This window comes from Mytilus edulis, chromosome 9 (assembly GCF_963676685.1).
Source record: "Mytilus edulis chromosome 9, xbMytEdul2.2, whole genome shotgun sequence".
NCBI lineage: Eukaryota > Metazoa > Mollusca > Bivalvia > Mytilida > Mytilidae > Mytilus > Mytilus edulis.
The window spans coordinates 12655120-12670173 of record NC_092352.1 but is presented as its reverse complement, the minus strand read 5'-3'; the positions used below and the strand labels follow the sequence as shown (position 1 = coordinate 12670173).

General features: G+C 32.6%; 1 protein-coding gene across 7 annotated transcripts in view; it reads left to right on the top strand.

Moving 5' to 3' along the window:
- The window catches only part of LOC139487641 (protein FAM149B1-like), an 85823-nt gene that overhangs the window by 32310 nt on the left and 38459 nt on the right, over positions 1 to 15054 (top strand). The window contains exon 1 of one of the 7 annotated variants that reach the window (XM_071272584.1): positions 74 to 277. The exons of 4 other annotated variants lie outside the window; for them this stretch is intronic. In XM_071272584.1, coding sequence (XP_071128685.1) covers positions 210 to 277 — 68 coding nt within the window. In that variant the 5' untranslated portion in view covers positions 74 to 209. Of the gene's footprint in view, positions 1 to 73; positions 278 to 15054 lie in introns of those variants that run through there. 2 more of the 7 variants (XM_071272589.1, XM_071272585.1) reach the window with 2 other exon arrangements.

The window sequence follows — 15054 nt, the reverse complement described above, 5'->3', positions numbered from 1 at the left end:
TAGTTTGTGGTACAGTGTAGCTTAATGAAATGATTTCAGAGTTTAAATGCTAGTTAAATTTAAAAATAGACTCATTCATGATTTATGAATAATTTTAAAGCAAGTAGTTATGATAATTATATACAAAAATATTGTGAATACCAGGTAAGGTGATAATTGTTGTTGTTTGTTCTGTGCCATAGTGATGGGGAGGAAGTAATCACACAGATATGGTCTATCTTCTCGGAAAAAAACATCTTGCCGAAAGATTTAATCGCTTTTTGTATTCTGATGACAGGTAAATATGTTTTCATTGGATTTCTGTTACAAAAGATTTGTTTTTATTTTAAATCAGTTTCTTTTTACTCTCGATAGTTATCTCTCTTTCTACAGTTTCAATGTATTAAGGGGAGATAAATCTGGCATGACAAATGATGATGTTTCAGAAATCTGTTCATAAAGATTTTGTCTTATAAGTGATATGTTCAAATAGTTTTACTTCATTAAGAAATGAGTGACAATTAGGAAACATTCTTGTATATTTGTACACGGGATTTATAAAGTACTCATAAATGTCTCTGCTTGTTCACATGTTCTGTAACAAATGTACGTTTTGTTTACATGGACTATTTTTTTTTAGCTTGCTTGTTTTTTTAAGACAAGTGTATAAAGTTTTCTACCCTTTAGTTTCTGTCTCTATGACATTAGTCTCAGAAGTTGTTTCTGTTGTTTTTTTGTAATTTATTTTAAATGAAAGCTTATAAGAAATGAATTGGTCATGGAGGCATTGGGAAGAGCTTCTTTTTTCATTTCCAATAAACTTTCAAAAAACATTCATTTTTTTGAAATAGAATATTTCTGTTATGTAACAGTTAAAGCCTTTGATCACAAAATTTCATCAGAAAAAAGAATAATCTCATCTACAGTTAATTGCCCATCATAACGATGAATGCTAAATATATAAGCCATAAAATATTTATTAAATTTCAATTATTATACATTACAGGATATTATTTTATCGTTTCATATTTCTATTCTCTTGTGTGCAATATATGATGTTAACTATGTTTTCTATGAAACGAAATTTGCAAATTTAATCCTTAGTTACATGTTCACTAACATTGTGTTAAAATAATGTCAATTAATTATACAGAGATGATAATTCTGTGCTTCAGTTGTGAATTCATAAATTGGAAACATATATAAAAAAATAAATCAGATGATGCAGCCAATGACGATCTGTATCTGTATGGATTGACTTCATATTTGGTCTGCATTGACTTCATATTTGGTCAGCGATGAGTTGCAACGTGTCACAATCAGGCCCAGTTGATGATACTTCTTTAATGAACCTAAATAATTTTGTCATCACTACTGAACAGAGTGACAATGTTTGGTCACCAGTTTTTTTAACAATCTACTTCCTGTGAGCCAATATTTTTGATTTTTCAATAATCACACATTTTTTCCAGTACTACTGAACAAAATAACTTCATATTTGGTCAGTTGCTTGACATTTATAATGTTTGAACCATTTTTGACCTGATATTTTAACCCCTACTTCCTGTTTTGTGATACTTTGAATTATGAGTTGGGTATTTTGAGCACAAAAATGTGTGCGTTCGTGTTTCTGTGTTAACATACTTTTCAAAATCTATAACAAGTTGATTTTAAATTTGTCTTTCTGATAATAACTTTTAAAATACTCAGTTCAGTCTTGCATTTCAAAGAGTCAGCGAAGCTTGAGAGAATTTATTGTCTTGTTTTCTGAATAGGTATAAATATGCACAATATAAGTTCCAGCTGCATAAAAAAACACATCATAACTATCAATAATATGTATATGGTAATAAAAATGTGCAATATCATCATCAGAACATTAAGGATAGAAGTATGGAAACTAATAATGTGTGAAATTAAATGTACATTACAAATCAAGATTAATGGACTATTTATTTTAACATTTACATTTAATGTTACATTCTATTCACTATCTTTAATGAATATGTGTAACATAAACTATAATTATAAGATTTGTATACAGACTTGTACATTCAAAGATCATTCATTCATGTAATTAGTTCTGAAGTATTGTATCTCTATTTTAATTTCTATTGTTGTTTTTATTCTTTTGCTTATCTGTCAATAAAGCTAGAGAGACATAATTAACCAAGTGAAGTACATGCAGTAATTTTTTTCTGAAAAGGTACATAAAAGTCTTTAAAGACAAGTATTGTCCATGATGTATAATTTTATTATCAGTGCTTCTATTATTATGTGTTTCACTTTAAAAAAAGAAGTAATATGAGACCTTATTTTAAGTTGTGATCCAATAGCTTCTTTCCTCTAAGTCAGTTCTTAGAAAACCGGAATGTTTGTAGCTAATAAATAACCCATGATATTTATTACATAATTAGTTTTGTACTTTTATTGTTGAACAAAAGCATGATGTCCAAACATAAAAAAATATTATGTTTTATCATTAATGATCAGAATTTTGCATCATGTAATGAATGTTCACCTTGAATAGCGGGTCAAATACATTCTATACAATACATAGTGATATTAATTATTATACCCCACTCAAGGGGTTGCGGAGGGTATAATGTTTTTGACCCGTCCGTCCGTCCGTCCATCCATCAGTCCTGTTTCTTGTCATCACAACTCCTCTCAAACCACACAACAGAATTTCACAAAACCTTTTTAGATAATAAGGACATAATATGTAGTTGTGCATATCGACAGGAAATTGCGATTCAATTTTTTTTTCTAGGAGTTACCCACCTTTGAACTTATTTACCTTAATGTACTATTGCAACAGTTTCTCATTACAACTCCTCTCAAACCACACAACAGAATTTCATGAAACCTTTTCAGATAATAAAGACATACTACGTAGATGTGCATATCGACAGGAAATTACGATTCAATTTTTTTTCCAGGAGTTATGCCCCTTTGAACTTATTTGCCCAATATACTACTGCAACCTTTTGTCATCGCAACTCTTCTGAAACCACACAACAGAATTTCATGAAAGTTTGTAGGTAATAAGGACATACTATGTAGATGTGCATATTGACAGGAAATTATGATTCAATTTTTTTTTCTTATACAATTTTTTTTTCTTACACTGTCACATATTTTATTTCTCCAATGACAATGTGGGGACGTGGGGTTTTATAATTCAAGAACCTTAGTGAGCGCTCTCACATAGGTTCTTGAATTATAAAAGGCTGATCATGAGCCATAATTATGATAATATCAGAAAATTTTAAGTATAAATTAAATCATGAAAAAAAAGTCATTATATTTTTTTGTCTCCTATTTTCTTGGCTAGAGTTGAAAAGCTGGTGACCTATTGCAGTTGTATGAATTATGGTAATGTAAGATTGAATGCTGGGTTTTGTTCCATATAGGATTAAAAGTGGTTTTTTTTGCCAAGTTTTTATCATTGGATGATGTATTTGGAGTGTATATGTAGATATATACATGCATGACATGTGTGTATGACTTGTTTTGACCAAGGATTGATATAGTATGACTACCAATCCTTGTTTTAACTTCACCATTTTCTTCATCTGATTTGCTAAGTATTTTTTTTTTATACTGGACATTTATTTTGTATCAGTAGCTTTTAAAATATGTTGTATGCTGATGGTACTGAAGTGGCTTTTTTTTCTGCTCTTACAGATAGGGTAAAACTTAATATTAACTCTATTGATGCACTTGTTTGACATTCTTCCTTATTTGCTTCTTCCATATAACTCAAGAGCCAGTGCAGATTACATAACAATTTGTTTAAGTTATTACCTGTAATGCTGATGTAAAGCTAATTATCCATTCAAAAATCGCTTTTTGCCCACAAAAGGAAGATTTGTTGCAAATTGTTCTCAAGAATTTATTGTATTACAAAAAATCTTCATGTGTTTTATTTTTCTGATAATTTTATTCTTAAGTTGTGAGATTGCAAACAATTTTAAATGCATAAAACACAGACATGGAGCATACAGAAGTTTCCCTGTCGATTTATAAAAACATGCATTACTTAAAAGGTACTAATAACTCCAATTGAAGAAACATATAGCATTGAAAAATCACTTCTTTTTTTTTCAATTAAAATTTGTACACCTGTTGGTACATAGTAATGTGGGGTAGGAATTTGTCAAACATAGTGTTTGTGAACCTTCCATCCGTCAATGCATAGTGTTTATGAACTTGCCAATGCATATTGTCATCTGTGAACCTGTCAATGCATAGTCACTAGTGTTTCTTAACCTGTCAATGCAAATTGTTTGTGAACCTTTCAATACATGGTGTTTCTGAATCTATCAATACAAAGATGTTTCTGAATCTGTCTATGCATAGTGTTTGTGAACCTGTCAATACATGGTGTTTCTGAACCTATCAATACACATAGTGTTTTAAACATGTAAATTCATAGTGTTTCTGAAACTATCAATACGAATATAAAATAGAAGATGTGGTATGATTGCCAATGAGACTATGCATAGTGTTTTTGAACCTTTCAATACATGGTGACGGCCTTTTTGAACCTATCAAAACATAGTGTTTATGAATATGTCAATGCATATTGTTTCTGAACCTATCAATACAAAGTGTTTGAACCTGTCAATGCTCAGTGTTTGTGAACCTGTCATTGCATATTGTCTTTGAATCTGTCAATGCATAGTGTCTCTCAACCTATCAATACAAGGTGTTTCTTAACCTGTCAATGCATATTGTCTTTGAACCTGTCAATGCATAGTGTCTCTGAACCTGTCAACACATAGTATTTCTGAACCTTTAAATGCATATTGTCTTTGAACCTGTCAATACATAGTGTCTCTGAAACTGTCAATGATAGTGTTTCTTAACCTTTCAATGCATATTGTCTTTGAACCTGTCAATACATAGTGTCTCTGAACATGTCAATGCATAGTGTCTCTGAACCTGTCAATGCATAGTGTCTCTGAACCTGTCAACACATAGTGTTTCTGAACCTTTAAATGCATAGTGTCTCTGAACCTGTCAATGCATAGTGTCTCTGAACCTGTCAATACATAGTATCTCTGAACCTGTCAATACGTAGTATCTCTGAACCTATCAATACATAGTATCTCTGAACCAGTCAAAGAATAGTGTTTCTAAATCAGTTAGTGTCAAAACATTGTGTTTGTGAACCATTTAAAATGTAGTACATACTATTTGTGAACCTGTTGTGGCAATAGGATCTGTGAACCTTGTAAATATGTTGTATTGATGCAATATAATTCGTGGACCTGTCAGTACATTTGTAAAAGTATTGTGGCAATGTATTTGTGAACCTTCTGAAACAGATCATTTTGACAGTAGATCATAGAACCTGTCAATACATAGTACTATTGCAAAAGTATTTGAGAACCTGTTCAGGCTGTTGCTACATAGTTTTGTGACAATAAAATGTATGAACCTGTTGATGATCATATTGTGGCATTAATATTTGTGAACCTGTCAGTATATAGTAGTGTGGCAATTAAATGTTTGAACCTGTTGATGATCATAGTGTGGCATTAGTATTTGTGAACCTGTCATATAGCAGTGTGGCAATAAAATGTTTGAACTTGAGGCATGATATAGAGGCAATATTAGAAACCTGTATTTGTGAACCTGATACAACTTGTCAGTAGTGACAATGAAATGTTCTATACACTCTTTGATGTATTTGTCTCCTTAGTATTTACATGAGCCCTTCTCTTTTACAGAAATGTTTATACAATTACTTGAATTTTATAAGTGCATGGAGAAATTTCTATAAATATGAATTATAATGAGAGATATAAATGACCTGAAACCACAATTAATTTTGTAATGCATTTCTATAAAATAATGCAAAAAGATTTTTACAGTATAGTGTACTATTTTCGGGACAAACTATAGAAAATTTCATCAAATCTAACTCAAAACAGATCAATTATATGTTTGAAAGGGGTCTTTCATTTGACAGCTTCAGAAATACTCAAATTTAAATTTCTTCCACTAGATCAAGTCACTACATCAGCTATAGGTTCGTGACATAATTTTTTTGTTTACAGTGTAATTTCATCCTCCATCTTGCTATTATATGCAGAAAACATGAAAAAAATAATTTTAAAGATTACAAAAATTATTACATTGCCCACACACAGACTGTGTAGACAACAGAAATCAAAGGGTGATAATTGTTGTCTAGGACCAAACGTGTGATAATTCTGCAATCAGTTACTATTGTTATACAGTGTTAATTTTGCAAATTTTGTAAATATAAAATGCAGAATATACCATTGTATTTAAATAGATATCAAGCTTACATGTAGTTAGTCTTGTTTTAAAATAAACTTAGATGTGTCTGAATTGCCCACTGTCATATCTTACCAGAAACTACCTTTTGAACATATAACTAATGTTTCTTCTACTTTTATGTACAAATGTATATTCTTCTACCTGTAGGTGGCCACCATCAATAAACTGATTATTTCTTAAAACAGTTGTATTCATTATAAAATTGTTAAGAAACGCTATACTATAAGATGTTACACTGATAGGTTTTATCAGGATTTTTTTGATCAAGTGGTTGTTGTCATTTAAACATATTTGGAATACCAGTACCAAGTCAATATTGATGATTAAATCGGTCAACATCTCCGTACACAGTCAACATCTCCGTACATACTATTGGATTTAACCACAATTGTTGACACAGATGTCTTTCTTGTGAAGGCAGATCATGTTGGATTGTTTGAACAAATGAGTACTTCTTTATGGTTAGGAAATATATGTACTCTTGTTCTTCCTTTGGAATTGTTGACAGACATGCATTTTCTTCTAGTAGAATTGTTGAGATACAGGTTCATTTGGAATTGTTGACAGACATGCATTTTCCTCTAGTAGAATTGTTGAGATAAAGGTTCCTTCTTATGTCTGACTAGATGCTTGGCGTTTTCATAGAAAGAATACAAATGTGTCATCAATATTGTTCACCAAGTGTTTTCTCCTTATTGGTAATATATTACCATGGAAGTATTACATTGACAGTGGCAGATCCAGCCATTTGAAAAAAGGGGGGGGGGGGGTCCCAACCCAGGACAAAGAGGGGGTTCCAATTATATGTCCCCATTCAAATGCATTGATCGTCCAAAAAAATTGGGGGGTTCCAACCCCCAAAACCCTCCCCCAAGATCCGCAACTGATTGACTTTCATGGTTACATATAGAAGTTACTACTAGTCCAAATAATTTGGATGTCTTGGTAGGCTATTTTGATAGTTGCCTTTCTGCAACAATGAGATCAATGAGGAATATATAAAAATGAAAATTGAAAAATTCCCTCAGCAGACCCCATTAATCTATATATGAACAAGAAGTACTCTGTCCATGATATAAAAGTCTATATTCATTTTGATTATTATCCCCAGCATCCATACCCTGATAGTACCCATGACAAAATATCAAATACCAGTTTGTTGACCTTCTGATATTAAATGGATGGAGAATTTCCAGCTGTGAATGTAATATTAGTTTATCCAGTGGATGATAGGCCAGCTTGGCATTTTTTCATCTATCGTTTTTTAATATTAAATCTATATTTATAGATTACAGACAGCCCTTGTTCTAACACCATGAGTGACATTTTTGCAATTTAGTTAAAGTACTTGTAAGGAAATGGCTTAAGTTAGTACTGTTCATCTGATTGTATTAGAGAATTCCAGTAGATTTATCACAAGTCTCTGTGCTGTATGTTTGGTTAAGTCAGTATAGTTCATCTGATTGTATTAGAGAATTCCAGTAGATTTATCACAAGTCTCTGTGCTGTATGTTTGGTTAAGTCAGTATAGTTCATCTGATTGTATTAGAGAATTCCACTGGTGAATTAGAACAAAGTTTAACAAATCCAATAGTATTACAATGTTCATTTTTGTCACAAGCTTTAAAAAGTTCTCTAAGTTTAAAATTTTCGGCTATTTCGGTAACTTGTTCTGAATACTGGTTCCCATAATCTTCTTGCAAAAGTTTCTTACATAAGCTAATAACGTTCATTCCCAAAAGTCCAGGGACATTTTCTTTTCTTATACGGGTATAACTGTCAATAGGATCCTTCACAATCAAAACACCTCTGTTTGGCAAACGTTGGCCCATAATGTCAATATCAACTTCCACATATCCTATATACGGTATACAAGTTCCATTTGCACCTTTCAGATTAAACGTAATATCAGTTTGTAGATCAGTACACCTCCTTAGAAAACGGTTATAAAACGACTCTGTAACTGTTGTAACAGTTGACCCAGTATCTACTAGACAGTTAACTTTAAATCCTGCAACGTAAGCACTAACGGTTGGACATTTACCCACTAAACGATCAGCTTGAATTGAGTCCATATGGTTATCATCTACAATGGGACTCTTCACAGTAGATTCTACCCGTTTCCCGACTTCTTGGAATTCACAACTGGACAGTCTGCAATCTTGTGACCTGGCTCATTGCATCTAAAACATAACAAAGTACGTCGTTGTGGCTCAAACCTATTGTATCTACTGTTATAACTTGTTGACTGTTGCTTTGTATTAACGATCTTTGTTAATGTTTCAATCTGTTCACTTTGTTTTTGGACAATACCCAATAACTGATTGAATTTATCGGATTGTTCACTACTACTGTCAGTTTTATCCTTACTAGCGCAAACATCAGTTGTAGGTTCTTCTGGTACAGTATCGGTTGTTTCACTTTTCGTCTTTGTGTTGTATCTTTTATCTTTATATTCTTCCTCCTCGGACCACATAATAGCTTCTTCACGTAAATCCAAAAATGGTATGTGAGATTGTGCACGAACTATTTGTTTCAGATGTTTTCTTAAGTAACTGTCTTGTACATTTTGTGAAAATTGGTCGCACAATGTTTTCTCTTTATTAGGCATCCAAGTAGAATCTTTATTTGTAATTTTACTCATTAAATCCATTAACACATACGAATATTCCCTAAGTGATTCATTTGGCTTTTGCACACGATCTAAAAAATTCTTCTGTAGTTTAGTAATATTATCCTTTACACCAAAGGCATCTTGTAAAATTTCTAAAATTTGATCTGGACTTTGTCGAACTAGATGAGAACGGTATTTCACTTCATCTTTAGCAGAGCCTTCAAGTTGTAAATATATAAAATCCGCTCGTTCTTGACGGGACATCTCACGTGCATGTAACACAGTATTAACATCTTCAATCCAATCTTCAACTTGAAAATTATACCCAGTAAACTTTGGAATTTTTCTATCTTTCTGCACATATACAACATTCTTTTCGTTAGATGGTGGTCTTTTTAATTCATTTTCAACACTAGGTTTCCAAGATAGTTCTTTAATTCTATTCTGCAATTCAGTCACTTGCTTTTGTAAAGACTTACAAGTAGGATTACTTGCCATTATGAACTTTCAAAACTATTGAAAATTACCACAAAAATATATACAAAAATTGCAAAAATATACAATATATAACTCCACTCTATATTCACAAAAAGTGAATCAATGCATAATTATAATCCAGCATGAATAATACACATAATCCAAAATGAATAAATCACATAATCCAGATTGAAAAAATACTAAACATATTTCATCATATGTCACCATGTCTCACAATATCACATATATTCCAATAACACATATATTCCAAATACAGAAAACAGTTACTTCATTGGTAAACGGTTTCGGCACTGTTATACATCTCCGTCAATGTTCGTCTTCAATCGTAAACTCAGACAATGTTCGGATAAGTCCGTATATATTCCGATAACACAAATAATCTCCGTCACTGGTCGGCTCTTCCCGTGGATTTCCGGTCTGGTAGAAACTCCGTCAAAGTTCGTTCATCTCCGTGGATAGTCCGATGACACACACATTAACTTCGTAAATGTTCGGCTTCCTCCGTGGATACCCCTCTCAGCCGTCTGATGGAATGCCAGCAGTCATTGCCTTCTGGTTTGTCGACGACGCCATTTGTGAACAGTTGACCCAGTATCTACTAGACAGTTAACTTTAAATCCTGTCGACGACGCCATTTGTGACCAGGTGGAATAAGGCTCAGATAAATCGAATTGCAGAAAGTTCAGATATTTTAATAAATATAATATAGAAGGCAACGACAGATCTGAAATATACAGATAATGACAAATAAATACAACTTTACATATAAATGCATATGAATATATCATTTTGTAGCAAATAATGAATATTATGTTTAATTACACAATTGCAAATAAATAATAATGCAAAACACAGTTAAATGACAACTCTGAATGTAAACAATTTGTTAATCAATGCTAATGAAAACTGTTCACTAAAGTAAGTTGACCATATTACTATATAAAATACTATATAACATTGAAAGTTAATTACAGGTAAATAAGAAAATATAAAGTTTGAAATACAATTAGCAAAGTAAATGAAACTAAATAAAATATTTAAGTCAAAAACATTTAACCATAAACTAATTTGAAAAACCCTTAAATGTAAATACCTTATAATGCTGGCTACGGCTCTTGATGTTGTTTCTGGTGTTACTTATTCTGCATTGACAATATAGTTAAAAAGTACAATATATATAGTCAATAGGTGAACTGTTAAACTAGATAGAACCAGATAAAACAACTATTAAGAAAGGTAGTTTGTCCAATAGCCAGTGGTGAGTGAATATCAAAGAGCCCAAATACAGTATTTTGGATTCATTGAACCATATAATACAAAATATGTTCAATATAGTAAGATCATTATTGTATAGGGTAAAACAGATATAAACTAAGTACAAAGTTGGGAATAATATCAAATAGATAATATGTATATAAATGAACTTGTTCACATACTCCCCAGCTAAGTATTAATCGTCTCGATAATGCAAATATTTATATCCACATACTCCCTTAACTATCATAATAAGTAACCCAAAAAATAAGTCACAAAAATAGGACACAAAAATTAGAGACAAAAATAAGACACACAAAAAAAAACATAACTATGTACAACAAATGTCCTGAATAAATTTACTTAGAAAAAATAGAATTTGGAAGTCTATTTGGATTTGTATGTTTCCCTGCAGTTGCCCTAGTTGTTCGTCTTGGTATAAACATATCATCTGAACTGTCTGATTCACTGCTGTTATCATCCACAGATTGTTGTATATTGCATTTAATGACATCACGACGATTCAAAGTTCTTGAAACACCAGCGCCATCATTAGGTTCTACAGAGACGGTGTTTTCTGACAAACGCACTACACGATAAACAGTAGAGCTCCAAGTGTCTTGTATCTTATTTCTTCCATGTACACCACGGTTTCTAATATACACCTTGTCACTGACACAAATTTCAGGATTGAAACGTTGTTCATCATGTTTATTCTTGCGGTATTCAGCACGATCTTTTGTCTGCTCCCCAGCTTTTTCGTAAGCATATCGTAAACGATTCTGATGCGCAATAATCCATTCGTCTAACGATTGATCAGTTTCATCAGTCTGATTTGTTCCCAGTAAAAAGTCAATTGGCAATTTAGGACTACGACCAAACAATAAATAATAAGGACTATAACCTGTTGTTGAGTTCTGTGACACATTGTATGAAAAGACAAGTTCCGGTAAATACTTTGGCCAATGTTTCTTCTTATCTGGCGAAAGTGATTTCAGAAGATTGTGTAGTGTTCTATTAAAGCGTTCACATTGTGCGTTTCCTTCGGGATGATAAGGTGTAGTTCGAGATCTACTAATTTGGTACAGTTTACAAAGCTGACAGATAACATCAGATTCAAAGTTCCGACCTTGATCGGAGTGTAGACGCTCTGGTACTCCATATACACAAAACCATTCAGTCAACAATACATTCGCAACAGTGTCTGCTTTCTGATCTTTCGTAGGTACTGCACGAGTAAACTTTGTAAAAATATCCGTCATAACTAATACATTTTCTTTCCGTGTGCTGGTTCAAGAACAGTAAAATCAATTGCAAGTATTTGTAACGGCCTGCTAGCTATCAAATGGCCCATTGCTGGTCTTATGGCAGGTTGTGGCATCTTTGAAACAATGCAACGTTCACATGATTTACAATAATCCTTGATATGCCTAAACATTCCCGGCCAATAACACCGGATTCTAATACTACAGAAAGTGCGCTCAATTCCTTGATGCCCTAATTTATCATGACAGTTCTTCAATACTTTGTCCCGTAACACGGCTGGTAAAATTAATTGTTTCAATTGTCCCTGATTTGGATCAATTATTACCCTATAAACTAAACCATCTACAACTTCAATACGGTCCCACTGACGTAATAATGTTACTAACGGTCTATCAAATTTCCGTTGCTCCGATCTCAATGGTTTACGTTTAGTGTTCCATATTTCAATAAATTTACCGACCACTGTATCCCGTTCTTGTAAATCTTTAACTTCCTGTCTATTTAAAGTAGGTAATGTAACGAATGCTTCCTCTGTATAAACTGATTTCCTTGACACAGACTGTATATTTGATGCTAAGTCATTTGGTACAACAGTTCCTGCAGCAAATGTTTGAAGTAGATTTTTAACATCCTCAGATTTTGAAAGTTCAATTTTATCGTGCATACGTGATAACGCGTCGGCATTGTTATTATGTTTGGCTTGTCTATATTTTACCTCAAAATTAAAAACGGCTAATTTTGACAACCATCTCTGCTCATGTGCACTAAGTTTCGATGTTTGTAAATAACACAACGGATTATTGTCTGTAAACACTGTAAATTTGGATCCAAGTAAATAATCTCTAAATTTTTCTGTAATTGCCCAAGTTAAAGCTAGGAGTTCTAATTTTCTGGAACTATAATTATCCATATTGCGCTCATTTGGCCTTAAAGCACGACTAGCATACGCAACAACACGCAGTTTTCCATCGATATATTGTGATAAAACAGCACCTAATCCTTGCATACTTGCATCAGTTTCTAAAATAAACGGTTCATCAAACTTTGCATAACTCAAAATTGGAGCAGTAACTAAGTGTTCTTTCAGAGTATCGAAAGCAGTCTGACAATCAGTAGTCCATTCCTTACCAAATAATTTTCGTGGATGAGGTGTAAATTTTTGAGCCAATTTGTGTAAAGGTCCTGCAATTTTACTAAATCCCTGTGTAAATCGACGGTAATATCCTGCTAAACCCAAGAAAGACTTTAACTTCTTAACGGTTGTAGGTATTTCAAAATCTTGAACTGCACTGATTTTATCTGGATCTGTATGAATTCCTTCATCTGAAACAACGTGGCCCAAATAGCGAACTTCTCGTTTAAAAAAATGACATTTGGAAGGCTTCAGTTTCAAACCATGTTCTCTTAATCTTTTGAATACAACTTCTAAACGTTTCAAATGTTCTTCAATATTGGCAGAGTAAACAATAATATCATCTAGAAAGACTAACAAAATGTTAAAAATCTCATCTCGAAAACATTGTTGCATCAAACGTTGAAATGTTGCAGGTGCATTGCATAATCCGAACGGCATTCGTAGATATTCGTAAAGTCCAAACGGTGTTGTAAAAGCAGTTTTCTCTATATCATCTTCATGCATCGCCACGACATTGTAACCACTAGTTAAATCCATTGTTGAAAACAATTTAGCTCCACTCAAAGCATCGAAGGATTCCTCAACACGAGGTAATGGATAAGCATCTTTGTAAGACTTCTTGTTCATTTTTCTAAAGTCCACGCACATGCGCAGAGAATTGTCTTTCTTTCTCACTAGAACAATAGGTGAAGCGTATGGACTTGTGCTTTCACGAATAATCTTGTTTTCAACTAGCTTCTGTATATGTTGCTTGACCTCTTCATACTGGTTAGGCGGAATTCGTCTATACGGTTGAACAATCGGTTCATCATCTACTGTGCGAATTTTATGTTTTACTGTCTTTGTATATCCAACATCAGTATCACTTTTCGAAAAAATGTCACTATAGTTATAAAATAATGTTTTTATTTGATCTCTCTCCTTGCTTGTTGTTGACAAATGGCTAATATCTACAGGCATTTCAAAATCTTCTATCTTTGACAAATTCAAATCAGTTTCTGCACAATAAGCAATATCATGAATATAAATTTCCTCTGTATGTCCAGTTCGTATAAATTCAACATGTCCTTGATCATGGTTTTCTACATCACCTTTCAATAAAATACCAACTCTAGTTCTTGGAGCAAGCCATATATCATCATCTCCAATATTAGCAACTCTAAGAGTTAATCGTCCATTTCGAACAGTAACAAACGTATGTACAACAATAAAAGTAGAAGGCAAGTGTCCACTAGTGTGTAAAGGTTCAACAACAGCATCATACAATCTCGGTAAATTCGGCCCAGTTCCATTTAAAATAATCACAGAATTTGCAGGAATACGAAATCAAAGGGTGATAATTGTTGTCTAGGACCAAACGTGTGATAATTCTGCAATCAGTTACTATTGTTATACAGTGTTAATTTTGCAAATTTTGTAAATATAAAATGCAGAATATACCATTGTATTTAAATAGATATCAAGCTTACATGTAGTTAGTCTTGTTTTAAAATAAACTTAGATGTGTCTGAATTGCCCACTGTCATATCTTACCAGAAACTACCTTTTGAACATATAACTAATGTTTCTTCTACTTTTATGTACAAATGTATATTCTTCTACCTGTAGGTGGCCACCATCAATAAACTGATTATTTCTTAAAACAGTTGTATTCATTATAAAATTGTTAAGAAACGCTATACTATAAGATGTTACACTGATAGGTTTTATCAGGATTTTTTTGATCAAGTGGTTGTTGTCATTTAAACATATTTGGAATACCAGTACCAAGTCAATATTGATGATTAAATCGGTCAACATCTCCGTACACAGTCAACATCTCCGTACATACTATTGGATTTAACCACAATTGTTGACACAGATGTCTTTCTTGTGAAGGCAGATCATGTTGGATTGTTTGAACAAATGAGTACTTCTTTATGGTTAGGAAATATATGTACTCTTGTTCTTCCTTTGGAATTGTTGACAGACATGCATTTTCTTCTAGTAG